This window comes from Thunnus maccoyii, chromosome 20, assembly GCF_910596095.1.
Source record: "Thunnus maccoyii chromosome 20, fThuMac1.1, whole genome shotgun sequence".
Classification (NCBI taxonomy): domain Eukaryota; kingdom Metazoa; phylum Chordata; class Actinopteri; order Scombriformes; family Scombridae; genus Thunnus; species Thunnus maccoyii.
In genome coordinates, this window is record NC_056552.1 from 15,292,659 (window position 1) to 15,318,204 (window position 25,546).

The 25,546-nt window shown below is 40.2% G+C and overlaps 1 protein-coding gene across 1 annotated transcript; it reads right to left on the bottom strand.

Moving 5' to 3' along the window:
- Positions 1-64: 64 nt before the first annotated feature.
- Positions 65-24,452, bottom strand: erbb2 (erb-b2 receptor tyrosine kinase 2). Its single transcript, XM_042397320.1, has 27 exons — positions 24,087-24,452; positions 15,806-15,957; positions 15,410-15,590; positions 15,131-15,271; positions 14,921-14,986; positions 14,690-14,805; positions 14,411-14,552; positions 13,962-14,090; positions 12,880-13,021; positions 12,018-12,091; positions 11,697-11,787; positions 10,524-10,726; positions 9,918-10,047; positions 8,861-8,951; positions 7,737-7,891; positions 7,604-7,651; positions 7,269-7,407; positions 7,045-7,167; positions 6,843-6,941; positions 6,565-6,750; positions 6,245-6,400; positions 6,087-6,162; positions 5,477-5,623; positions 5,105-5,202; positions 4,692-4,883; positions 3,275-3,662; positions 65-3,184 (listed from the first exon to the last, which is right to left on the bottom strand). The coding sequence occupies exons 1-27, from the start codon at positions 24,157-24,159 to the stop codon at positions 2,817-2,819; spliced, it is 3,906 nt and encodes a 1,301-aa protein (XP_042253254.1). The 5' UTR covers positions 24,160-24,452; the 3' UTR covers positions 65-2,816.
- Positions 24,453-25,546: the final 1,094 nt, after the last annotated feature.

Consider the following 25,546-nt stretch of genomic DNA (forward strand, 5'->3'; position numbering starts at 1 on the left):
TAATTATTCCTCCTGTTCATATTGACCATTAGAAGACCCATTCTTAATATGCTTTCAATATAAGTGATGGGGGCAAAATCCACACCCTTTGTTTGTGCAAAAATGTAATTAAGCTTATCAGAAGCTAATATGAGGCTTCATTTGTCCAAATTAGTAAAACCAAGAGGATATCTTCCAAAGTTACCATCTTTTCACTGCAAATTTCCCTCTTTTTGTTACTATCCTCTCAATGCCACTCAGCAGAAAGACACTGTCCAGGGAAACACAAACAGGGAATTTTGTATTAAAAACACTTAACTGTGGAAGATTTCTACTTAATTTGACGCACGTGGTCGACTGAAGCCTCGTATTAGCTTCAGATAAACTTTGAAATTTATTTTTTTACAAAATAAGGACTGTGGATTTTGTCCCCCTTTGAAAGCACTTTTAGAGGGAATCATCTAATGGTCAGTGTGAACAGGAGGAATGATTACAGCAAGAAAAACATGTCTCAATGTTCATATAAGCACCTGACTGTTGTTTTAAGACAGACTGGAAAACTGTGAATCCATCCTTTAAAGCTGCTTTTCTCTTAAAAACTTTGTGGAGATATGAGGGCCTCACCAGCAACAATACATATGAAAGGTTTCATTCCAAAACACTCAAATCCACTGTATATATAAAAACATGAAACAACTGTAATGTTAATCTTATCACTCAAAAAATAAATTTAATTCTGAACAATGTTAGTATATAATAGCAGAAGGTATTAAAATATGTTTTGATTAATAAAACATATTACTAGTATGTAAGAAATTGTTATATAAAATCAGGTATCAATTTTAGAGATCTTATTGTATACTCTTCAAACTTTTCTTTGAACCCGTATGAGAACATCAAGATAAAAGATAATTTCCCACACACTTTGGAGTAAAACAGACGTGATGATGGGGGTATGGTGGAGGCTTGTACACATTTCAACAAAACTCTCAGCCTTGCCACTCTTCACCTGACACATTTAATTCATTGAGTGGGGAATCGCTGAGAAAATATCCATCTCAGAGAGGTTCATATGTAAAAAATTATCAATGTTGAAACTCACTCAGTAGTAGCTGGATGGCAAGATGCAGTTTTAGTATGCAACAGGAGAGGGAAAAAATCACCCAATATCCTGTTTCAAGACTTAGAAATTTTTCCGGATTACGAGACTCAAACACTGACCCACATTCTGCAGCAGAGTCCGAAAAATCTGCAGGAAAAAAATAATTTTTTTCCTGTCCAACGCTGTGAAAACATCAGTCGCTGGGATGAGCGAGTTGGGAGAGTGCTGACTTTTCAACAAGAACATGGGGTCAGACAATGGCTCCATTGACTCTGTTTGACCTCCCCCAGCCCAACACCAGTTAACATGAAAAAAAAGAAAAAAAAGGAAAATCAGTCTTCAAAAAAATGCTGTTGATTATTAACTAGGATGCCAGTGGGTTCTCATCGAGTGGAATTTGAGTCATGCATTGATTATCCAAACCGAGCAGAGCAAATTTTGCATCATCAGAATCACATTCAGCTCCAGTGTCTAGTGTGTTGCTCACTTTTACACAAAAATACAAACAGAAAAACTGCTTTTTGTTCCGTAAAGGGTAACAAATACATGTATATACACATGCAAATTCTTCACTTTTCTTGGAATATATTCACCAATAGCTTGTAGTGCTTTCTTGCACAGTCAACGTCCACCAAAACCAAAAGGCTCATTGTGATAACACAAGCCTGAGGGGGCATATGCAATATCCTACCATGTAGTGCATTGTGCATTATTTAAAATGCAAATAATCATCTTTGCAAAATAGTAAATTCCTGAAAAGTTAACTTAATTACCAGTACACATCTGTAAAACAAAAACTGAATTTTTGAGGTTTTTGTAGCCTATAAAGTCTGCTGCTACCTCATACCTCATCTGTCACCACAAAGTAGCTGCAGCCACCGACACTAACAACCACATACATCAGTGCAGCACAATGCCTCTGTCTTCTACATACAGGATGCCTTTCTTTCAGGGAGCATGTCTACTGGCCAGATGGGCTGCAAGGCCCTCTCTGGCCAAAACAAAATGGCTTTTGAGTGTATTGAAGACCCCCATCAGGTCAGGAGAAAGTGACCAGAATACTAAACATCATCTTCAATGCATATTATGGCTCACTTTGTCAAAGTGCTCTATGTTTTTCTCTGTTTAGCTGGGCTGACTAGCATATCAGGATGCACAGGGGAAGTGAAGGAATTACAAATAATGCTTCACATGTAGTAGAAACGACACCAACTTTAAAAAAAACGAATATTTAAAAAAAAAAAAAAAAGAAAAATCAGCATTCATTAATCCAGTCAAATGTTGGATTCTGAGATTAAAAACTTCCCCTGTTCTCCTTCGAGTACCATGATGGATTTTGACAGATGTGAACTCCTTTGCTTATCAAGTACTGAATTATTTACAGAGGCTGAGTAAACTTCTTTTTTTTGGCACCTAACAGTCACATAGAGAGTGCAGATTGCTGAGAAAAGGCAGGAATACGAATGATGCCATTGACACCAGATTAATGCTACAGAGTATTGAGTCATGGTGTGTCACAACTGGGTGTTTTGGTGATTTCTGCCAAACACCGTCAACTACTTTTTCTATTCGGTCGCTTCTCTTCTCTACAGAGTAGATTCAGTTCCACATGTGCCCACTATTCCCAATATTAAGCACACTTAGCACACACTAAGCTCAGTTCTGCCGTTCTCTCGCTCCACGAACACAACCTGCGACTCCTCTTGAGTTCCTCACATCACTTCCATTCCCCATCTCAAGTATATCCACTCCAGGTGTCCGCTAGTCCCAGATACTCTGGATTCTCCGCCGTGGAGGTCACAAACCCGTTCACCTGCCTGGGCATTCCTTCGTCTCGCTCCACTTGCCCGGGGCCGTCCACTGCTGCAGCCCCTGCTACAGCTTTGGCTTTGGCCACAAGGTCCAGGTAGTACGGGTTGTCAAAGGCTGGGGAGGTGGAACCCCTGGAGCTCATGGGGACCAAGTATCCCGGGTTCTCCACACTGTGACCAGAGCTCAGGCCATTGGGGAGGCGTCGGTCCACTTTGGAGCCTTTACGAGGCAGTGTGCTGGGCCGCTCAGGGATCCCCAGCCTGAGATCCTGGACTTCTTGGTTGACATACTCTGGAAGAAGGAGAAACGTCAGACCAAATTAAATATCATACATTTGTATTTATTTTAGAGAGTCTACAGAGGAAGGATTCTCCCGCTCACCTGGCAAGGCATGATTATGATTATGCCCATGACTTCGTCTGGGCAGTGAGTGATGAAAGTGATGAGGATGATGAAAGCCATTTGGCCCATCTGTCTCCAGGTCATCCTGGCTGCCGTTGGGGTAGGTGGGGTCTTTGCAGTAACGGCCGGGGCTGGCCGGGGGCAGCGAGTCATCTGGAGGCCCATCCAGGAAGACCGAGTCAGACTGCCCGCTGGCTGAGGGGCTTCGAGCCAGAGTTGGGTATTGGGGAGTCCACATGCCATTGGAGGTGCTACCTCCTAATGGTAAGGTGGGGTACTGACTGCGGCCAAGAGTGCTTAGGGAGGAGTACATGCTGCGAGGGCCACCGGCAATGGAGGGCTCAACATCTAAGCCCAGATCTCTACTCTGCTGGAGAGAAAGGAGACAAGATGATGAATGAAAAATAAACAAGAAGGTGAATCCAGACAGTCACAGGTTCCCAGGACTCCATGTCTACAATATGTTCAAAAAGTTAAGCTAAGTACAAACTTTCATTCACTAAAGTCAGATTTTTATCCAGCCTCGACAGTTTAGAAAGTTCTTGCAAATTAGACTACAGCTGGTTTGAAATCCAGTTCAAATTTAATTTCAAGAAGTCTGTCTCAGTCAAAAATCACACTACTTTATTATATCTACCCTGACAACTATATTACCTAAAAATTATGCAGCATTAAAAATGATAAAACGAAGTAAAAAATACATCAAAACAAGACAAAGAATCTACAGCCATGTTAGCAGCTCTGTGAGGCTACTTTAGCACAGCAGCACTTTGAGCTAAATGCTAACATTTATACGTTAACATGCTCACAATGATGCCAACATGCTGATGTTCAGCAGGTATAATGTAAACCATGTTGGTTTATTGTGTTAGCATGCCAACATTTGCTAATTAACGCTGAAGTGTAGCTGATGGAAATGTCATTGGTTTTGCAAGTATTTGGTCAAAGAACAATACAAATTGAAATTAGGATGCATCATCTGATGATCGTAAATGTACAAAATTTCATGGCAATCCATCTCATTATTGTTGACATATTTTAGTGTGTCCCTAAATCCCTAATAAGACATACTTGGAAAGTGTTTACAGATTCTTCCTTCACTTCCAGAGCAATTAATGCTGGTAGGTTAATGATGCTTAAAACACAAAGTCCAACCTGATAACCAAATAAGAGTGCAGACAGTCTGTCCTTCAAATTAGACCACAGCAATAAAAATTAAAAACAATGATTACAGAACAACTGTATCTATTGCTTGGATCAATGGTAAGCTTTTCAGTAAAAATTAGTAGTAAAAGCCCAGAACAAAGACCAGTCGCGGATTCTTCCAACACAGATAGTTAGTCACTAGGTTCAGGACATGATAAGAAAAAAAAAATTACTGTGCTGTCCCACTGACCCTGTATGATTGGTGTCTAGATGGCCCGTTGGCTTGAGACCCGTCTCCCTGAGCCCTGGGAAAGAGGTTTGGTTGTGGCACCAGATACTCCTCAGCATCCAGCAGTTCCCTCATATTGTTCCCCTCCTCCTCCAGAAGCATCCGGAAGAACTGGCTGTCCACTGGGCTGGACATGCTCATTTGCTCATCATTCTGCAAACAGAGAAGGAAAAACATGTAAAATTGGATGTGGAGCTTCAGTGGAATATGATGAAAGAATGTTGATGTATAGGATTGTGTTTTTTTTTATCTCTAAATGTACAACATAACTAAAAAAGCAGCACACATGAATGTCTATGACAAATAAAATGCTACAGTGTACATGAGCATTACATGATAACAGTCAACTTTGGAGGCTTTACACATACACATACCTGTATAACTACATAACGAGGTGGATCTCTGGCCATGGCAGTAAAATCATTCACCAGATCTTTGAACCTTGGTCTGCTGTCTGGGTCAATCATCCAACCTGCCATTCAAACAGAAAGTCAAGATCTCAATAAATCATCACTTACTACTTTGTAACCCTGTTTAATGAGGAACAGGTGACAGTGCAATACATCCGAGCTGCGTCTGAAATCATGACTTTTTTGATTGAACTTGGTCAGATATAAAATGCATTGCAAATTAAGTCCATGTTCTTATAAAATTTTCATATGTACCATCCCATTGAATTAGTTAATTGCTTAAAACACAGACAAAATGTAAAAATCAAATGTGCAGTAACAACTACGACTACTGACATTTGACCATGATCATGTAGACGTCAATGGTGCAGATGAGGGGCTGCGGCAGCCGCTCTCCTCCCTCCAAAACATCTGGGATTTCCCTTGCTGGGATCATGTCGTAGGGTTTAGCACCAAACGTCATCAACTCCCATACCGTCACCCCTGAGAGAGAAATGTACAGTTAATCCAAAGTTACTACAGTTACAACATTTAATCCAAAGTGAGATATCTACCAAAATGATACAGTTTTTTCTACTACAGATTTGTAGCAGTTTGGAAGCACTTTCATTGCAGATGCATTTACTGATTAAAGATAAACCACTTTTTTAAACTTAACTACTTCACTGAATCATGTGGATTTGCATTAATAAGTGGAATTTAGTGTCACAAAAAAACAACCCCATGCATGAGTTACTACTGTTCCAAATCATGATGTGTCTACCCACTATAACAAATGTGATTCTAAAAAATAAACATTTATCATGAAAAAGGACACATAAAACACTTATCAACATCATGTTACATCATTAAAATTGAGGAATTAACCAACTAGTTTCCATACATGCCTCTACATTTGTTTGACATTATGTCGTTAATGTTACTTCCAGCACTGAGTGACACTGACCGTAGCTCCAAACATCACTCTGATGAGTGAACTTTCTGTGCAGAATTGACTCCAGAGCCATCCATTTAATCGGCACCTAGAAACACAGATACATTAATTAAAAAAAAACAACAAAATTTTAAAAAGCAGGTGCTCCTACAATCACAGCCATACTGTACCTTCCCTCCGTCCGCGTGATATTCAGTCTCATCTATATCGAGCAAGCGGGCCAGGCCAAAGTCAGTGATCTTCACGTGATTTGGGTTCTTCACTAAAACATTGCGAGCGGCCAAATCTCTGTGGACCAACCGGACCTCCTCTAGATAGCTCATCCCCTACACCAACACACACGCACATATCCATCACACACAGATCCACAAATGTACAAACTGATACCACATCAAATTTGAAAGGAAAAAATAAAATATCAGAGAGGGAAATCAACAGCAAGATTCAGACAAAGTCGTTTCAGATGATATTTTGTGTCCTGTTTACGTACCTTGGCAATCTGGACGCACCAGTTGAGGAGGAACTGGGAGCCAATGCGGTCCTTGTTCTCCCTGACGTAGTCGAGGAGGCAGCCGTACGGCATCAGCTGAGTGACCAGCTGCACTGTGGAGGTCAGACAAATCCCCAGCAGACGACACACGTAGGGGCTGGCCACCCCTGCCATCACATAGGCCTCCTGGGAACGGACGGAGGAAAGATGTTGGGAGTTGAAAATTGTATTTACGTGGACTGTTAATGTACATGTGTATGTATCCGGCTTGTACTTACATCAAGGATTTCTTTATTGGCTTTTGGTGAGGTGTTCTCTCGTAAAACCTTAATGGCCACTGGTATCTTCACGTTTTCCCCATCAGGAGCCCACACTCCCTGAAACAGTGATCAAAACCGTTCACCAGAGATCTAAATCTAAATATAAAATAACAACATATGCTTCAGTTTTGATGTTTTTTTTTTTTTTTAAAGAACTGACCTTGTAAACAGTACCAAAAGCCCCTGCACCCAGCACCCTGAGCTTTTTCAGCTCAGTCTCTTTCAGGATACGCATTTGAGCCTGATTGGGTGAGGCACCGCTGGGTGTTAGAGGCTCCACCAGCTGCACATAAGAAGAAAGCAGAAGGCAGATTCATTCATTACTTCACTTCTGACCCAAGTACAACTTAAGTGATAAAACATCAATATTTACTAAGTGCCCACCTCGTGCTCCTGCAGGATCCTCCTCATGGTCTCTTTCCTCTTAAGCTTCCTCTGTCTCCTCAGGTAGAAGACAAGCAGAGCCAGCAGGATGAAGAAGAGCACCACACCACCCACTGCAGCCGCTATGGTCGTACCCGGTCTAAACAGAGAGACACAATGCTTTACAGTGAAGGAAAAGACTATTATAGTCCGAGAAACTCAGCTAGGCCGAATTTTAAATAAAATTATCCAAAATAACTTCAATCAGGTAGGAAATTGTACCGAAATTACTTGTAAACAAAACAAGTTGCACATAGAGACACCTTTATAGTGTCTGAACAGTGAGAGGACCTCACCCTGTCTTGGTATGAATGGGGCAGCCTCTCTCATCCATCAGAGTGCAGCTGAAACACAGAGACACTTGGGTGTGAAATAATTCTCCCTGTGTGTACAGAGTGCGTTTGGGTGTGTGTGTGTGTGTCCACTCACGACAGTGTACAGTTGGTGTTGCAGGGCAGACAGTGTCTTGTGGCATTGCTGTACTTCCACACAGTATGCTGATCCTCCTTCACACCGCTCGGACAATGATCCACACAAGACTCACCGTCCTGGAAGTTCTGACACTCTGTGCACTGGTCTGCACCCTGGAGACAGACGGAAGGCATATTTGGATATATCCACACAGGTATAATAAGGTGAATTTAATTTTTAAGATTACTTTGGGGCAATTTTGCATTTATTTGATAGTTTTTACAGTATAGACAGGAAGGAAATCATGTGTCACATAGTGGTGGTTCCCAACCTTTTTGTCTAGAGATCCCATGAAACAAGGTGGTGTTTACTTATGAAACCTCCTAACAGGTTAAGATCTTTGAGTGGATGATTTTTCATTCTCAGACTGTTTCATTTAAGGCATTTTATAAATGTTTTTTCTTCTTTTGAATCCCCTTAATCATCCTGTGACACCTCAGGTTTGTCCTGCAGCCCTTTGTGAGGGTTCTGGCCCCCAGGTTGGGAACCATTGCTCTAGACAACTAGACCACAGGGATGCCCCCCAGATTGTAATTTGTGACTTGACTTTTAATTTTCATTGCAGTGTAAAAGTCTGAATAATTGTCCTTGTACTGCTTTTATGATATATACTGAAAAGTTTCAGAATCATATTTCAATGCATATTCAAATCTACAGAGTAATTATTACTAATAATTATTTTTATTATCTGTCTTTTTTTGATTAATTGAGTTATTGTTTCTTGTTTTGTCACACTAAACGTCCAAACCTAGAAGGTAATCAAAGTAAAAGTACATAAAATTGCAGATAAATGTTTCAATTGTTTTATCATACTTTTTAAATTTCATTTTTATGTTATTTAAGAGTGATATTCAAGCAATCAATGCCCAAAACACGCACACATCTTTGTGTCTTCTCAAAGTCAAAAAAAAAAAAAATCATAGTGATTTCTGCTTTCCAAGGACTTGAGTTGCATCCTGAAACTTTTTTGCAAGCTAAATGATTGATTTAATATCAGAAATCATTACTATTGAGTAGGTTTAATTTAGAATGAAACCTGCCACTTAACCCCACTCAGCACTGCACGCTCAGAAACATCTTACCGGGCCATGACAGGACGCAGAGCCGTTGAGAGGCCGACACTCTGTGTGACAGGCGACACACAAGGATCCATCTGTGTATTCACGCACAGGCCTGTAACACAAGCACAGAGGGAATGTAACAGAACATCCCATAACATAGTCTGGCATTTGTTGGGTGCTTTTATCTGAAGCACCTGACAGAGTCATAAGGACATACATTTTTAGAAAGGGGGGCCCACGCTGCAAATAACCGCCAACCCTGATACTGTCAGACTCTACCTGATGAGCAGCAGGACCACATGTTCACTGACTCAAGGATGGTAAACCAATAAAATATACAGTTCTATGTATTAGATAACTTTAACTTTAAGTGTAATTATACTTTAATCATCTAATGTTATTGGTGTTTTTAAAAAATATGGTGTCAAATTTATGATTCCAAGCACTATGTAGTACATAATATATGCATATAATAATGTATATACATAATAACACATATATAATGTTTATGCTTTTTTTGTGACTTCATCAGAAGGATATTTTTGACTTTTTGTATCAAACTGTAGGTCAACTCCAGATCAGCAGAAAGGTAATAAAAACCTGCACAGAAACCTACTAGTTCACCATTTCTATTGATTACAGACTAACAACTTGGAAACAAAATGGATCTCTATCGAGTATTTTTTCTACTATGACATCAATTAATGTCACTTTTAGACCTGCTCTTTGCTACTGTGCAAAGAGCAGGTCAAGTCCCGAGTGTTATCAAATCTATTTGCTTTGTTCATGATCTTTATTTGCTTAAGGGCGCAATTTAAATTAAAAGCTTTCAGATTGATTTACTGTTACTGGTTTGGCATTTGGTATTGACTGTCAATCCATTTGACCCCGCATACATCCACTAGTTCACCTTTTACTTCAGATGGATACTTGCATGCTTATTTTGCTTTATTTAGCCTACTTGTTTGGGGATTATTATTACTTCCAGTATACTGTAATATTTGAAACATTGTCACTTGGCTTTTTATTGATTTAGTGCAGCCACACCCACAGAAAACACACACACAAACTTTCTTACCCCTGATAGATGTCACACTGCTCTACACACTCAGTTCCTCGTTGGAAAGCCTTACAGGACACACACTGGCTGGGCCCTGGGCCCCAACAGCCCCCCTCACACAGCGAGTGACAAACACGGCCCTCTGCCTCTGAAAACACATGCAGAGACAGACACAGCAGAGCGTGATGAGGCTTCTTCCCATCAAACAGTTATCAGGTTTCACCATCACTGTTATGAGTGTGTTTTCTGCTGTACTTTACAAATTTGTGGGCGAAGTTTCCTTCTGTTGCTCAATGAGAAATGTTTAAAAATAACAAAAATGCACATTAAAACTCTTGATAAGGATTGCGCAGACAAGCTGCCCCCATATCACCAATTTCAAAGTGATAACATGCAATAACATTCATGAATGTTTTTAAAAATGCAATCATAGCACTGTAGTTTCCGCACTGTCATTGCTGCATTTCTGTTGCAACAATAAACTGAATCTTGTATCTGATCAAAGTATTTAATCCAGATAAAGACAGCAACCAAGAGACAAGAGCTCGATCAAAGTGCAACCACAATAACTTTAATAGGCCTCTGCATCGCTGTGTTCTACTTTAATTACGTGTGTTTACCTACCACAGAGTTTGGGATCTTGGTTGTGGCTGACGATGTAGTGCGGTCCCTGGGTGGGATGGAGGAGAGTCCCCCAGGGCAGGGAACTGGTGTAGCACAGCTGGGAATTGTTGTGCAACAGGACTAAACCTCCACTGATGCTGCGTAGTGAACGCAACCCGAGTGACTGGATGTGTAAGTTCTGGATGGCCAGTGAAAACACACCCCTGAACACAGAGAGAGAAGTATAAGTTGGGCCCAATTATAATGTTTTCTTTTAAATTTCTAAAAATGTATTCAAGACAGCTCACAAAGAAGGCTGTATCAACGTTGCATGTACAGTAAAAGTCAGATTTAACACTTTTTAACAATGAGGTCTGGTAGGTTGCATCGGGATCACAACAAGTGGTTGAACTACAATCTGAGATTCTTTCCTATCATACAAGTCTACATGTGAGCAAGTGTGACAATAAGGTATGAACAAGAATCTTGTATAAAACTGGAAAGATGAAGGGGATTGTGTAGTTAAAAGACTTTTTAAAAAAACAAACCCAAAATAGTATTAATGAAGCACAATGAGGAAAGAAACTGAAAGAAAGTAAAAGTGTGTCATGAGTGAAGAAATAACACTGTATATAGATAAAGTAACTGAACACGAATCACAGGAAAAACTGCAGCACTTCACTATTTATCAAAACAACAGCCCATAAAGTCAGACCATGTTGTAAAATGCTAAAACCGTTCCAGACAAGCAGATCTCACACTTGTCTCTATGACCTAGATTGAGCATGCTGCACTAGTTTACCGTCACATAGACTCTTATTGTTATCCAGGCTGGCGTGTGCTGCAGGTTAATGCAGCTGTGCTGGCTAATAATTAGCCTTTATAACCCTGAAAATGAACAAACTGCCTCAACTGAACCAGAGACATAAAGTCAAAAAAACAGAGCACAAAAACATAAAGGCAGTGGCATGTGGTAACACAGAAAGAAACTGATGCTGTACATTGACTTGAGATATGAGAACACTTTGTAATATATATTTTTTTGCATTTCATAAAATACTGGACGTGAGGGCAACTGAAATCAGTACGATGAGTGAGTGGTTTTAGTTTTGAAACTGGGACAGGGAGGTTTATAGGCGACCAAAAGAAGGACAGGTGAGCATACAGACAGATGTGGCAGTTTAAAAGTCTTACTTGTAGAGCATCCTGCCTCTGATCACCTTCAGGTTCTCAAACACACTTAAGTCAATCCAGTTCTCTGGCCAGGCATCAATGTACAAATAACCTGCAAAAGCAAATCAGACAAAGATGCTAAAAACACTAACAGAGGAGCCATAACATGCTCTGTATACAAGACTTCTATGTGGAGCTCAGAAAGAACATTAGATTGAACTGGAAAATTTGCATTTGCAAATTCAGAACTAAAACACAACTTAAAAAATGAATAACCTGCTTTTCTTTTCTTGGTTAAAGCTTAACAAAGGGCTAAACAAACTGTTCCTCAGTGTTCAGTACCTGTAATCTCCTCCAGGTTCTTGAAGGCGCTCAGCTGCTTGAGAGTCAGGCCTGATGTGTTGGTCACAGGGTCCCTGGATGAGCACATGAGATTAGAGTACAAATTTTACATGCATAATTATAATATAATAATTATTATCTTGTAAAATCTCTATTCACTGATGCATGTTATCTCAGGTTTGTGTTTACCTTTCACAAAACAAAACAAAACAAAACATTCACTTTCATTGTGAGTTGGCACACACTTATGAAGATAATCCATTTTTGACATCTCAGATAGGTGTCACATTGGCTGATTGAAAAACCTTTTATAAAACCTTCACAGAGCAACTAGTGACTCAGCAAACTAGTTTGATGTACTGTATATGTTATTACTGTACATTAGTTCTTCTCTTTACTCTTCACTGTATTGGCATGAGGTGCAAATATATCTATTGATTTCACTCCCCTTACAAACATGAAAGCAGCTTTTTCCCCCCATTCTGTCTCCCTACCTGACGAAGTTGTCACTGTAAAAGTGAAAAATGCCTAAGAAAACAAACCAAGTTTAGATTTGAAGTACATTTGAGTCCAGTAATCTGTTTGGCTTGGGTGGCAACCTTCTGTTCAACTCGCACAAAGAATCTTCCACAAACGTTGCTGCAAACTCAAATATTTGAAGGGATATTTGAAAAGATCCTGAAAATAATGCCACCAAGGCTAAAGTATCCTACAGGTAGGACAGTGTCGCTTAACAAGTTCAACTTCAACTGAATTAACTACTTTATTTAGTTGGGGTTTTTTTTTTAAATATATAGAAATACATGTATTTTTGTGAGATAAAAATGTACTTAGGTTATACTTATATTTGTGTAACTCTTACCTCTCAAAGCTCTGAGGGAGGAAGGCCAGACTGCCAAAAATCTTCTTACAAGAGTTAAACTGCTCCACATTAGAAGAGGTTACCATGGTGACAACATGGTTGTCCATGACGCCATGGCTGTCCATACCCAGACCATAACACACTGCAGAAAATTAACAGATTTTAACCAGTTCATCTCAAATCCAGAGATTAAATTTAATTTACCAAACATGTCTAACATAACAGGGACAGAATAATCAATAATAAAACAGGACATCATCAGCATAGAATGAAACACATTGTGGTGTATTGTGTATATTGTATACAAGGGTACAAGGCGGTTGACAAATAGCTAGTGGTTCAAGAGCTAGAGCAAAAAGGAATAGGGAGAGAGGGAAGCCCTGCCCATTGCCTCTAGCAATGTTCATATATGGAGGATATGCCTTACCTGTAAAAACAATTCCACCTGGGGAAGAGTATTATGCTTCAATCATATTAGTAAACTGTTCAAAACAATGAGGGACCTGCCATAGATAACACCATTCAAGATTAAAAGCTTTCTGTGCGTCCATTAACTGATGGGTTTTATCCATGGTTAACCTTTTCTTAAAAAACCCTGTCTGCTATTGGTGTATAAGATTATGTATCTTTTATCTTGTTTATGTAATAGAGAAATAATAGCTGTATTAATGGTTGTTGTGAATGCACTTTTTGAAATGGCTGTGTTAAGGAAGTTAAATAAAACCTCTGGGGGTATGGAATGATAATAGACAGTCTCAGCAGTATAATTTGCAGTTATGTGATAGCTGGGGTCTGTCTCCAGTCTGGACCCCCCTGCCCTGAAATCGGGAACTGAGGTAAAATTCAATAATGCAGATTGGCATAAATTATCAAAGTTATCTAAATTTACCAATCTTGATTCATGAGACAAGCTCCAGATGCAAGAACAACAACAACAACCTACTGCAGAAACAGGTTGGTTCACTTTGCACTATTGTCAGCATGCGACACATCAGAACATCAGTACATGCAGTGCAAATCACCTGTAGAGGAACACCGTGTCACTGACACAGATAAACGAAAACAAACACACTGACCCCCACCTTTAGGACAGTCTCCTTCACACTTTTCACATTTCTGCATCTCGTTTCCATCAGGATTGGTGATGATAACTTCTTGGTTGGCTTTGGGACAAACCAAAGTGCAAGCCACATCCATAGCCAGGTAGTTATCTATAGACAGGAGACAAAGTGTTCAAAGGGCATCTTTGCAGCAGTAAAAAAAAAATTAAATGGGTATGTTGAAATGGGAAGCTGGTAGCCTAAAGGCTTAGAGAAGCAGGAGTGTGATTGTAACATTGCCAGGTTTTGAATCACTGCTGTTTGTGTGGAAATCTTGGCAAGTAAAGGACTAAATAATCTTATCTCCTCCTCCCATCTACCATCATCAAGCAAGGCTCTTAATCATCAGCTGCAATAGTGGAGCTGCACAGTGGCCTCTAGCTGAGCACTGTGTCGCAGCTTTCTTAGGTTTATTCAAAATAAGTTCTCACAGGGACACGTCTTGACACAGGTGGCTCCAAAGCTGAACTTCTTGTTTGGGTTTGGTTTGGTCTGAAAGGTGACGGGGTCGTAGATAGTGGGTGGAGGACAGTTGTCCTTACACACACCACTGTCGTTGAAATGACGACACGCCTGGAGAGAAGAGGAAGGAGGAAACGTGTTATTACACAAATGATAAAGGACTGCCTGACAACACAATGGGATTACACAGAAGATGAGAGAAAACAAAAAAAAAATCTGATAAGTGTGTGTGTGTGTGTGTCATTTACCAGACAGTCTGAGTCTTTGGGTCCTGTGCATCCAGCAGCACACTGCATGTGACAGCAGTCATTGGACAGACGTCCTTTACACCGCTGACAGCCAGACGCACAGTTGATTCGGGTCACTTTGAACATAAGTGAAAAAATTTCAGTTGTCAGCTTCACTTCACCAGCTCTGGACTTTCTCCAGCAAGAACCAAATAGCGTTACTGTCATACTGTGCACATGATGTTAACTCACAGGTTTGGCAGTCCTGTGCGGTTTCTCCCCAGCAGCTTGTCTCACATGCAGGGGAACAACTTGGACCTGTAGAAGAAAAAACCTGCCATCAACAAATTGTAAAGCAAGCAAATCTCCTTTTCATACACATGCTGATGTGCTTTTGCTTGCTGTTATGTCTTAAATACGCCTGTGTGATGTTGAATATTTCAAAGCCAATCTGCTGCTCACATTTAGAGGCCCGAGGCTGCAGTCGGTGCTGCTTGGCGTGGATGTTCTGCTCATCCAAAGTGTCCCTCCACGTGATGTTCTGGGGATCTGGGAAGCACAGCTGGGGGTTCCCCCAAATATACACCCCACCCAACAGGATCTCTGCAGGGGAGATGATGTGTAAGAGGAGCTCATCAACTTACTGTTACAGTAGATATTAGATGAAAGGAGAGCATAGTTCTTGTTCAGTCCAGTCAGGCCATAACGGATTTGGGCATTAACGCTCTACTGTTTTCTGACCTGTGAGGCTACGAAGCCGGAGTGTACTGAGCCCCTGTCCGTTAAAAGTATTATCCAGCACTGCCAGGGCATAGCTGGTGTTGTACAGCTGGCTGCCTCGGATGATCCGAAGGTTGTCCAAAGGCACCAAATTCACTGAAACATGGGCTACAAGTACATAGCCCTGCACCTCCACAATACCCTGGAGAACAAGAGATGAAGAGAAAAAAACTGGAGCAGAACAGAAAACCACCCTGTCCTCCTGAATAACACTTTTGTTTTTATTTGTTTCCCTCTCATTCAGTTTACAACTATTATGCTTCTTTTGTGGCAAGATTAAACCAGGTTTCCATTTAAACTCCTTTTTCTGTCTGGCTAATCGTATGCAGGTAATAAAAAAATAAAACTTGTGTATACCTGTAGGAAAGAGAGGTCAGGCTGTCCATGAAGGTGTGTAATCTCCAGGTTGCCGTGGACGACCTGACAGCCAGTGTAGAGCAGCTTCAGGGTCTCGTAGTGGTTTTCCAGGCTGGAGGGCAGGGCCAGCTTCATGTCTGTACCCAGGCACACTGCAACACAGAGAACGTATGAATGTATGGTGCTTTTACCAATGTTATATCATCATAAATGGAATATCTTTGGAATTGGGACTGATGGTCAGACAAAAGAAGAAATTTACAAATCACTACATGATTAATTGATTTACTTTAGGTTACAGACAGCAGCTCTTGTGTTAGATATTCAAAGTCCAAATGACTGTAAGGATTGAGGCTTCTACATAGTTCGACGGTGTCACTGTTTATGAGCAGCCTTGAATGCATACTTTGAAATACAAACCACATGCACTGCCTCTGTCTGTGTCTTACTGTGTATGATATATTTTCCACAGGCCACAGTGAGCAGAGATTCCCCACGGTGGGCCATACAGCATTACAATTCATGACTCGCAGACACATAGCTCCCATGCTTTAACAGGCAGTCACACAGTGGACAGTCCCTCCTCTTCTGAGGTTATAAATGACTTCCTTTGGCTTCCTTCCAACAGCCCTTCAATAGTCAACCCACTTTTCCTGATTGAGGCCACCCTCCCCTTGTGCTATCTCTGTCCCTCCTTTTGGAGACATGGCCGGATGGACTCGGATGCATCATCTGGGGAACAGGAGTGCAGGAGGAGGGTGATTTTCATGATAGACTGGGGCTCATCAAGGTTCAGGAGACACTGTATGTGCTCAAGTTGTGTTCTTATCAAGTATGTGCATCTGCCACGTGTAAAGTCTCTTAGTGATGCTTGAGTGCTCAGAACTTGACTCGTATTACAGCTGCTGCAGCTCACCAAACACAGCAACAAAGTATTGGGTCATAAAGAGTAAATAAGGTCTGCATTAAAAATCTGACAGCATGCTACTGAAATCCTCAATGCAGCAAATGCGTCTATGATTAATAGTGTGGCTGCCGAAAATACACACCCAGTCGTTGCAGCTTGTGTCAGATATCAAATCAAATGCCTAATCACTGCCTCCTTCAGTGATGTCATCATGGAAAATAGCTTTACACGTCGAGCCAAAAGGGGAGTCATGCTTTTATTCTCCAGCATTTTAAATCCTTTTTTATTAAGACAGAATATCCAAACAGAAACAGAAACTCTGTGACACACAAACACACACAAACATGGACAGCTCCAGCTCTAGGGATTAGGTAAATGTGCCGTAACAGAAAGCACAACAGAGCAGATTTTCCATTTCTAAAAAGTGTGTGTAAAGCCAGTTCTCAGCTTCCTCTCCTTTTATTCCCTCATTGTTTGCTCTCCAAAAAGTCTCTCAGCAACGCCTGTGTGTGTATGTGGGGCCTTGTGAGGAGCTGCCCACTTTTCCATCTCCATGGCTTGAAATATTCTCTCCCGATCTTGTTCTTTTATCCCTTCCTTTGCTTTATCTCTGCACTGTCATGTTACTATCCCTGCCTTCCTCGTCTAATTTCAGTCACTATATCTTTAGTTGTTTTCGTTATCTACAAACTTCCCCTTTGTTCCCCCCCAATAATTTCTTCCTGTCAGTTCCTCTCAGAGTCCACTGGCCATTGCCCACCTCTTTTTGGATTCTGGAAAGTGTCATTTCACAGGAATGTGTGTCTTTGCATATCTTGAAGATGACACACTTGCATGTATTTCACCAGCGAGTCGGGGAACTGAGACTAGGCTGCAGTTCAGTGTCTTGTTCAGACACGTCAGCGACCTGTGACTCTCCAGGTCACAAGATGATCCTTGCGTCTGACAGGTCACCCCAACACACACACATAAACTAATGCCACTGCCATGGACATCCAAACAGACACACACACACACACACACACACAAGATTGAGCGTGTTCATGCTGTCTGGGATATGGCCTCTGCACACAGGCAACTTGCTAGACAGGTGGTTTTGTGGTCGGATCCTTCTGTGTTCAGTGAGGTGTTTGACTTCAGACATGCAATCTTTTAACGGACTTCTGTTCATTTCAGCCAGTGTCAGTGACAGTGTCAGTTTGCGCTTCTTTGCATACAGAACAAGCGAGCATTCATTGTGATCACATTCAGTGTTCTGGTGTAAAGACGATGCAGGGTTAATGCTTAACAGGAACGTGATTCAGCTTGATTTGATTGATTATGCTATCTATTTCACATTTGTTTGAGTTTCAGTCACCTACGAGTGACAAGACCTTTGCTTGTTTTAAACATGAAACAACTGACTGTATTGGACGTGTTTTATGTCTTCATCAGTGTTTAAAATCAGGCTGAAGAATCCTTAAGGCATTGGTACGCTCCAACCAAAGTATTGGTGGGGACTGTGTAAGAGAATCTTGGCTGGGGTGTGCTTGAAACAACCTAGTTTATACAGCGTTTTGTCTGTCTGACTAAACTCAAAGATGGAATGAAAAGCTGGCTGTCTGACATGCTAAACATTTCAATATGGGGAAGACGGCGTGCTCATTTTTGGACAATGTATACTGGAAGGCATTCATAGTGACAGAAATAGCTTGAGAAAGAAGTACAAACTGTGATTACTCACCTCCACACACCTGACCAATTGTTGTGTTGAGTGGGTGTGCTTGTTGCATTATCCCTCCCAAAAATTTACTGACACCTTTTCTGTAACTTTCCAAAACGGACAATCCAACAATCGTGCCTGCTTCACCCAGTGATTGGTCAGGTGTGTGAAGTTGAGGAAGTAAGCAGCGTTTAAACTTCTCTCTCAAGCGCTGTTTTTTCATTCTTTACACAACTATTTCTGTCACTTTTTGTGTCAACAACCGAGTTCAGCAATGTGAACACCTTCCAGGAGAGACTACCTGAAAATGTGTGCTATTTTCCTGGTATTTAAATGTCCTGCCCCTCTCTGTGATGGCCAGCTTTTCACCCCGGCATGTGCATGTATATGTGTGGCCGTTCGGAACAGCTATGAACACTTTTGCTTTTTGCTGTATGGGTTTGTCCTTTTTGAACATGCCCCCGCACTTACGCTTGCTTTGATTGAACTTTTCATGATGGAAGCAATGCTGGTGCATGACTGAATAAAGGTGGAGAAGCATGCAGTGTGACAGTGCAGAACAGTCAACAAGATGAGGCAGTCTTATGGGGGCAAATCAAGTGGATATCTTCCTAAATGCATGTATTTTTAGTACAAAATTTTATCTTTGTGTTAAACAAAGAGGGAATTTTGAACTGAAAAGACTAATTTTGGAAGATATCCAATTTCTTTTCCCATATAAGGCAGCTGAAGCCTCATATTACCTTCAGATAAACTTGAATACATTTTTGCACAGAATTACATTGAAAGCACATTTGGAAGGGATCTTATATTGACTAGTATGGACAGGAGGAATGATTACAGCAAGCAAAACCTCTGTCAGTGTTCATAAGGGCACCTGACTATAGTTTTAAGACAGACTTGAAAAAATGAATCTTTAATCTGGTTTCCTGCAAGAGAGGATTTAACAACTCCAATCTGACTGTGTCTTGTATCGGTGTGCATCTTGAAATGGTCTGTAAACTGAAGCCAGCTTGAAGCCACACCTGTGTGTGGCAGCGCGCCAGTTAACACAGGGAGTGTGCATGTGTGTTTACCAGTGTGAGTACGCCAAGAAGTGACATAAACATGATGGCATCGATTCTGCTGAAGGAGTTAAGTCTGAATCAAGGTGGAAAAGCTTGCAGTGTGACACACCAGAACAGTCAACAAGATCATCTAGCCTCCACTCTGCTCTAACGGATTAGATCCCATCGAAGCTCAACACAAACAGAACAAGCTGATCCAACAGGACTTTCTCTCTCTCTCTTATTAGCCCTAAGATTTAACATTCGAGATTCAAAAAACTTAAATGTGTCCAAGTGGAAATTTACTTTACAGATAGTAGTCCAAAAACAAATACAATATACAACACAGCACATGATCCATATATCCTACACTGTCACCATGAATTATAGAAAAAAGAAGGAAACATGCAGTCCTGCTTCCAATGCAGAGCTAATCCCAGCAACGTGTCCTGCATAAAATTCAAATTTCTCCCAACCTCCCTGAACACATTCTTTCTTATCCTTCACTCTAAGACCGAGGAAGAAAAAACAGGTATTGCTCAACAGACAAGCAGAACAGGATCTGTTATGTGCTGGAGCTACAGACACGTACTCCTCGCTCATGCCCTCTGTCATCCACAGACTACAATCACAATCACAAACACACTGCTGCATAAGACAACCTGCTGCATACTTTCTGACATGTTTACCACAGTTTGAAAACACCTGCAGCTGCATTCAAATGCAGATTTGACTTCAAAGGGGAAGGATTGCGTGTGTGCAGACAAAGAACAGATTAATGTTTAAAACATAATGAATCCAAAACTGGATTAGGACTAGGACATGAAGGGAAAATACTGTCTGTTTTCTGATGTCAAGTATTAATGGGATTAATTGATTAATCATTTAGTCCAAATGTGAAAAAAATGTGAAAAATGCTCATCACAATATCCAAAGATGTTTCATTGACTATCAAGTATGACAAAAAAGCTGCAAACCCTCTAATTTGAGAAGATACTACCACTAAGCATTTTTTTCTTGAAAAATGACTGAGATGATAAACTGATTATCAAAATAGTTGCCCCTTAATTTTCTTTTGATTTAAAGATTTAATCAAGATTTAATTAAATTAACCATTGCAGCTCTAATATCACCAGTTTTAAGGTGTGGAAATCATCACATTGTATGATAATGGAGGTCAAACTGAATTTATCATTTTCAACCTGCAATCTCAAGTGTCAATAATTATTGGGAGGAGAAATCTGACAGTGTAATAGTTTTGTAGTGTTAACTTGGACGACCAAATTTAGTGTTGCAATTGATTAAATAGAGAAATACTATAACATGATTACAGTGATGGACAAGAAACAATAAATACTGATATATTGCTCACAGCTAGGTTGGACAACCTATCACCTATCACAACATTCATTAGAAACTATTTCCATATCAGTAGCTTATTATCTGCTATACACGCAGATGTATATAGATGAACTGATGTTAACTGCACTGGACTGTATTGTGATAAAAAGGTTGTTTTCAAATAATGTTTCCAAATTTGGTCAAGATTTAACTTTATGTAGGACTTATTTAATTTTATTTACTTATTTCATCAAGATGTAAAAAAAGGGAAAATTTGAATAGCAAAATATTTCATCAAGATGTAATTCCACTGGATAGACAATACTGAATTGACATTTTCATCTCCTTTTTAGGGTATTTTTTTAAGCCATTTGTGCCTTATTTTTTGACAGCGACAGTAGAGAGGTGACAGGAAAGGAGGGAAGAGAGATGACATGCAACGAAAGTCTCCTGCCAAACTCAAACCACGAACATTGCCAACCAACTATAAATAATAAACAAAAAAGAAAAAAATCCTCAGTAGAAAATTGGTATCTACAGAAGAAGTGTGCTGAAAATCAATGATCAATCAGTGAAATAATAGCTTATTCTTAAGAAGGCTGCTGAAAGACAATGATTCATTGCGAAACTAGTTTCCTTGTGTGGATTTGTTTTACTGTAAATGCAGCCTGAAGGTGTAAACCAAGAAAAGCACACAAGAAGGTGTCGAAAGTTTCCCCACAAGGCTGGTAATGAAGCCCAACGGTGGCCCCCCGTCCTCAGTGAGTTAGATCACTAACACGCAGTCTAGACTGGTGAGTCACGGCTGGCTGAGTTAACCTGTCACTGAGGCCAATTCAGTAGGACTTAATCACTTCACAGTAGGTTCGGCTAAATGGGTGCACTGGAGTGTGACAAGGACATGAACCCTGTGAATATTGAGGCTACTGAACAGGTTGCTGAAGAAGTTTAGTTTTGAAAGGATTTCTTCTTACCACTAAAAAGGAAAAACACAAACACAGCTGCAACTACAACCACTGACATTGAGAGTCATGTTGGCCACAGGACATGTTTATGTGTGTTAGTGGACAGAAATACTGGCATAAGATGACTTCATAACTGAAAGTAAACACAGTTGAGATTTGTCCACTTGTGCATGATGCATCGCTAAACTCAGAGACAGAACTGACTGATGAACCAATCACGGTGCTCAGAGTGAACCGAGATCAACACTGTGAGAGAAGTGCACCAACCTGTTCCCACCAACAATGCAGTTTTATTTAGAAATCACTTCACCTGTGACTATCAGCTTTGTTAGAGAGTGTGTGTAGTAGTGCTGCTGCTGCTGCTGCTGCTGCTGCTGTTGCTGGCAGCTAATAAAACAACTGTGGCTATATGGATTATTAGTTCTTTATATATTATTCCTATTTAGAGATTTCACCCACAACTAAAACACATATTTCATGTTATTAATTTTTTAAAAGCTATGTACTGACCTACTTCCTCTGCAGGTTTTTTTTTTTAGCAACTGCATGTCAATAAAAATTGTATTGTAAGAGGAATTCTCAGAATTACTGATGTCAATATTTTTGCCATTAACTTGAAGCTTTTAAAATCAGCTGACCAGGCTTATTATTGATCTCTGTCAATACTGAAGTCTATGCAACCACTGACATGAAGTAGGGTTGCAACTAATTTATTATTTTCATGATAAGTTGTTAAACTAATGCTTATAAAATGTCAGGAACGAGTCAGAATTTTGCTGCAGCCCGAACCCCATTTGCTTTTTTTCCTTTTATATATTATATTAGTTCTGAGTTATTTCATCTGAACAACAGAGCAAAACCCAAATATATTCAGTTTATTGTAATGTACGACAAATAAAAGCTGCACATCCTCACTTCTGAGAAGCTGGAACCATCAGACGTTCAGCATTTTTGCTTGAAACCTGACTAAAGCAAATAATCAATCTAGAGCTGCAACAATCAGTCAATTAATCGATCAACAGAAAATTAATCAAAAATTAAGTCAACTAATCATTTTGAGCATTTTTTTTAGAAAAAAAAAAATTCTCTGGTTCCTGCTTCTTAAATGTGAATAATTTCTGGTGTTATTTAGTCATCTATGACAGTAAATTGACACTTGATAATGATGATAATCTTTAGACCTGGCTACAGCCTTAAATAGAACATCAGCAAAATAATTTACTTCTGATTGATTAATCAACCAATCATTTTATGGCTGCAACTAACAATTATTTTTTCTTGATCAATTAATCTGTTGATTATTTTCTAATCAATTAGTTGTTGTGAGGCCAAGATGACGTCCCCAAATGTCTTGTTTTGTCCACAACCCAAAGATATTCAGTTTACTGTCATAGAAGAGTAAAGAAACCAGAAAATATTCACATTTGAGAAGCTGGAATCAGATAATTTAGACTTTTTTTCTTAAAAACATACTCAAAACTATTTAATAGTCATCAAAATAGTTGACAATTAATCGACTAATCGTTGCAGCTCGAAATCATTTCAGTTCTGATAATCTGAAGAAACGATTAAGTCAAAAAGTGTATAAATATAAATATAAATATAAAACAGGAAGAAATAGTATTTATGGGACTATCTTGCATATGTGGTGAACTTGTTTGCACTTTCAGTTAGCTCTTGTTTTACTGGCATGCACTCAAGCACCAAGTGTGACAAGTGGCCCTCTATCAGACAATGTCCTCTTTGGAGCCAGAAGTGAATAATTGACATCGTCATGATCCTTGGCACACAATGCACGGACTGTTGTTGTTGTTGTTGCTGGGATTTGTTTTTGTTTACGCGCAGAGCAAAACTAGCCTAACGTCCTCCTGCACGCGCAAGTCAGTCAGTCAGTGTCTCCTGTTTGTCCACAAGCCGCAAAGCAGGTTCTCATATTTCTTTACCTGTCCCAATGTCAATGCTAGCGATGTTTATGTGTGCAACAAAACATGCCTAAAGTGTCAACGAGCGTGTTTTGTCCAAACAGTAAATCTCATTTGACGCTACTTTGTGACAGGTGTGATTTTTCCACCTTATCAGCGCTTCATAAATCCCACGAGCCACCACAACCGCGACTGTCTGCGCGAGAGAGAGGGCTGCGGACTCACGGAGGAATGTGGTCTCAAGGCAGAGATATCAAGCTCTTTGTGCCGAGCTGAACCTCGAATATTTACTTAAATATAACCTACACACTATACTCTTATATTCTAAACAGGCAGGGTGTCTGTTTTGGTGACAACCGGGCCGTTAAAAGACGAGAAAGGCTGCGAAAGTTACCCACCTTCTCTGCCCAACGCGCCCGTCACTCCGAGCAGCACGGCCCCGACAAACAGCAAACTTCTCGCCGCCTCCATCTGCCGCGACCGAGCGCCTCTAGTCCATATTAAAGTTTGGTGTTTTTACTGTTCCCAGTGAGGGAATGCTGCGTTCACACCTCTTCCCGTCCCTTGGTTGGGTTTTTACTTTTTCTTTTTTTTTTTTTTTTTTTTGGCACGTTTGGAGTCGTTGCTCGTTTCCCAATCTCAGTGACTTCCTCCCTGGAATTAAGTGCCTGTTGGTAGTAAAGCGTGAGTGCGCGCAGGAGTAGATGCGCGCTCCCGTGAAGGCCTGAGCGGGGAGTGGCAGGTTGAGTCAGCCCGCCCTCACTTCAAACTGGCTGTCAGGGGCGGCAGTGACTTTACCATCGGAAAAGGTATTCAACTGTTTGGGGCCCCCAACTAAAAGGCCCCCAAAAACAGCTACAGATTTATTATGATGATTATGAATGAAAACATTGTACTACTACATTTACAGATAAATGTTACTGGTTATGTTGCAGATTCAGATTTTACTCATAAACATATAACAATTAAAATATGATGCATTATTATTGATTAAACTATCCAGCATGATATAAAAGGCACCGGCTAAGGCTACGGAACCAGTGCAATAATTTACAACTATTGACAAGGAACGGGATCGTCTACAGGCTGTTGGTCCAGACTGGTTTTCTGTGCAGATAGTAGTTTGTTCTATTGGTACAGAATGGGTTCCCAGAATTTATTGCCAGTCCTCTTGTAGACCAGTAACCAGACATTTTTTTTACTGTCACATCAGGCAATTTAGTACCGTTAAGTGGGACTTTTTTTTTTTACCACATTTTACTGTTCTAACCCAAACCATGATCTTTCCTTAACCCTAATCAAGTGGTTTTTGTGCCTAAACCATTTTAACCCAAACCATGGGAACGATTGGCGTATCACCTGCAAACAAAAACGTTCCTCCATTTTGAAACAATTTGACCTGATCTTGTACAATCAATACCAATGCGCATGCGTAATAATTCCGTACCAACAATAAACGGACTATTGACACGGAGGAATCCGTACTTAAAGATTGTTGTCCAATCAACAGTCAGAAACTCAAAGATACAGGGCTGCAACTAACAATTACTTTCATTATTGATTAATCTGGCAATTATTTTATTGATTAATCAATTAATTGTTTGGTCCATAAAATGTCAGAAAATGGTGAAAAGTCACGATTACTGTTTCCCAAAACCCAAGGTGACATCTTCAAATGTCTTGTTTGTCCCGACCAACAATCCACAACCCAAAGATATTTAGTTTACTATATAGAAAACTAAAGAAAATATTTGTTTGTTGTTGGACATTAATTTCTTAAAGAATGACTCCAAACGATTAATCGATTTTCAAAATAGTTGGCAATTAATTCAGTATTTGGCAACTAATTGATTAATTT

Coding starts and splice junctions, on each gene's coding strand:
- erbb2 (XM_042397320.1), bottom strand. CDS start 24,159: ATGGAGGCGGCGAGAAGTTTGCTGTTTGTCGGGGCCGTGCTGCTCGGA. Junction 14,553..14,689: donor CCAAAGACTCAGACTGTCTG/GTAAATGACACA, acceptor TCTTCTCTCCAG/GCGTGTCGTCATTTCAACGA. Junction 13,022..13,961: donor TGAAGGAGACTGTCCTAAAG/GTGGGGGTCAGT, acceptor AATTTTCTGCAG/TGTGTTATGGTCTGGGTATG.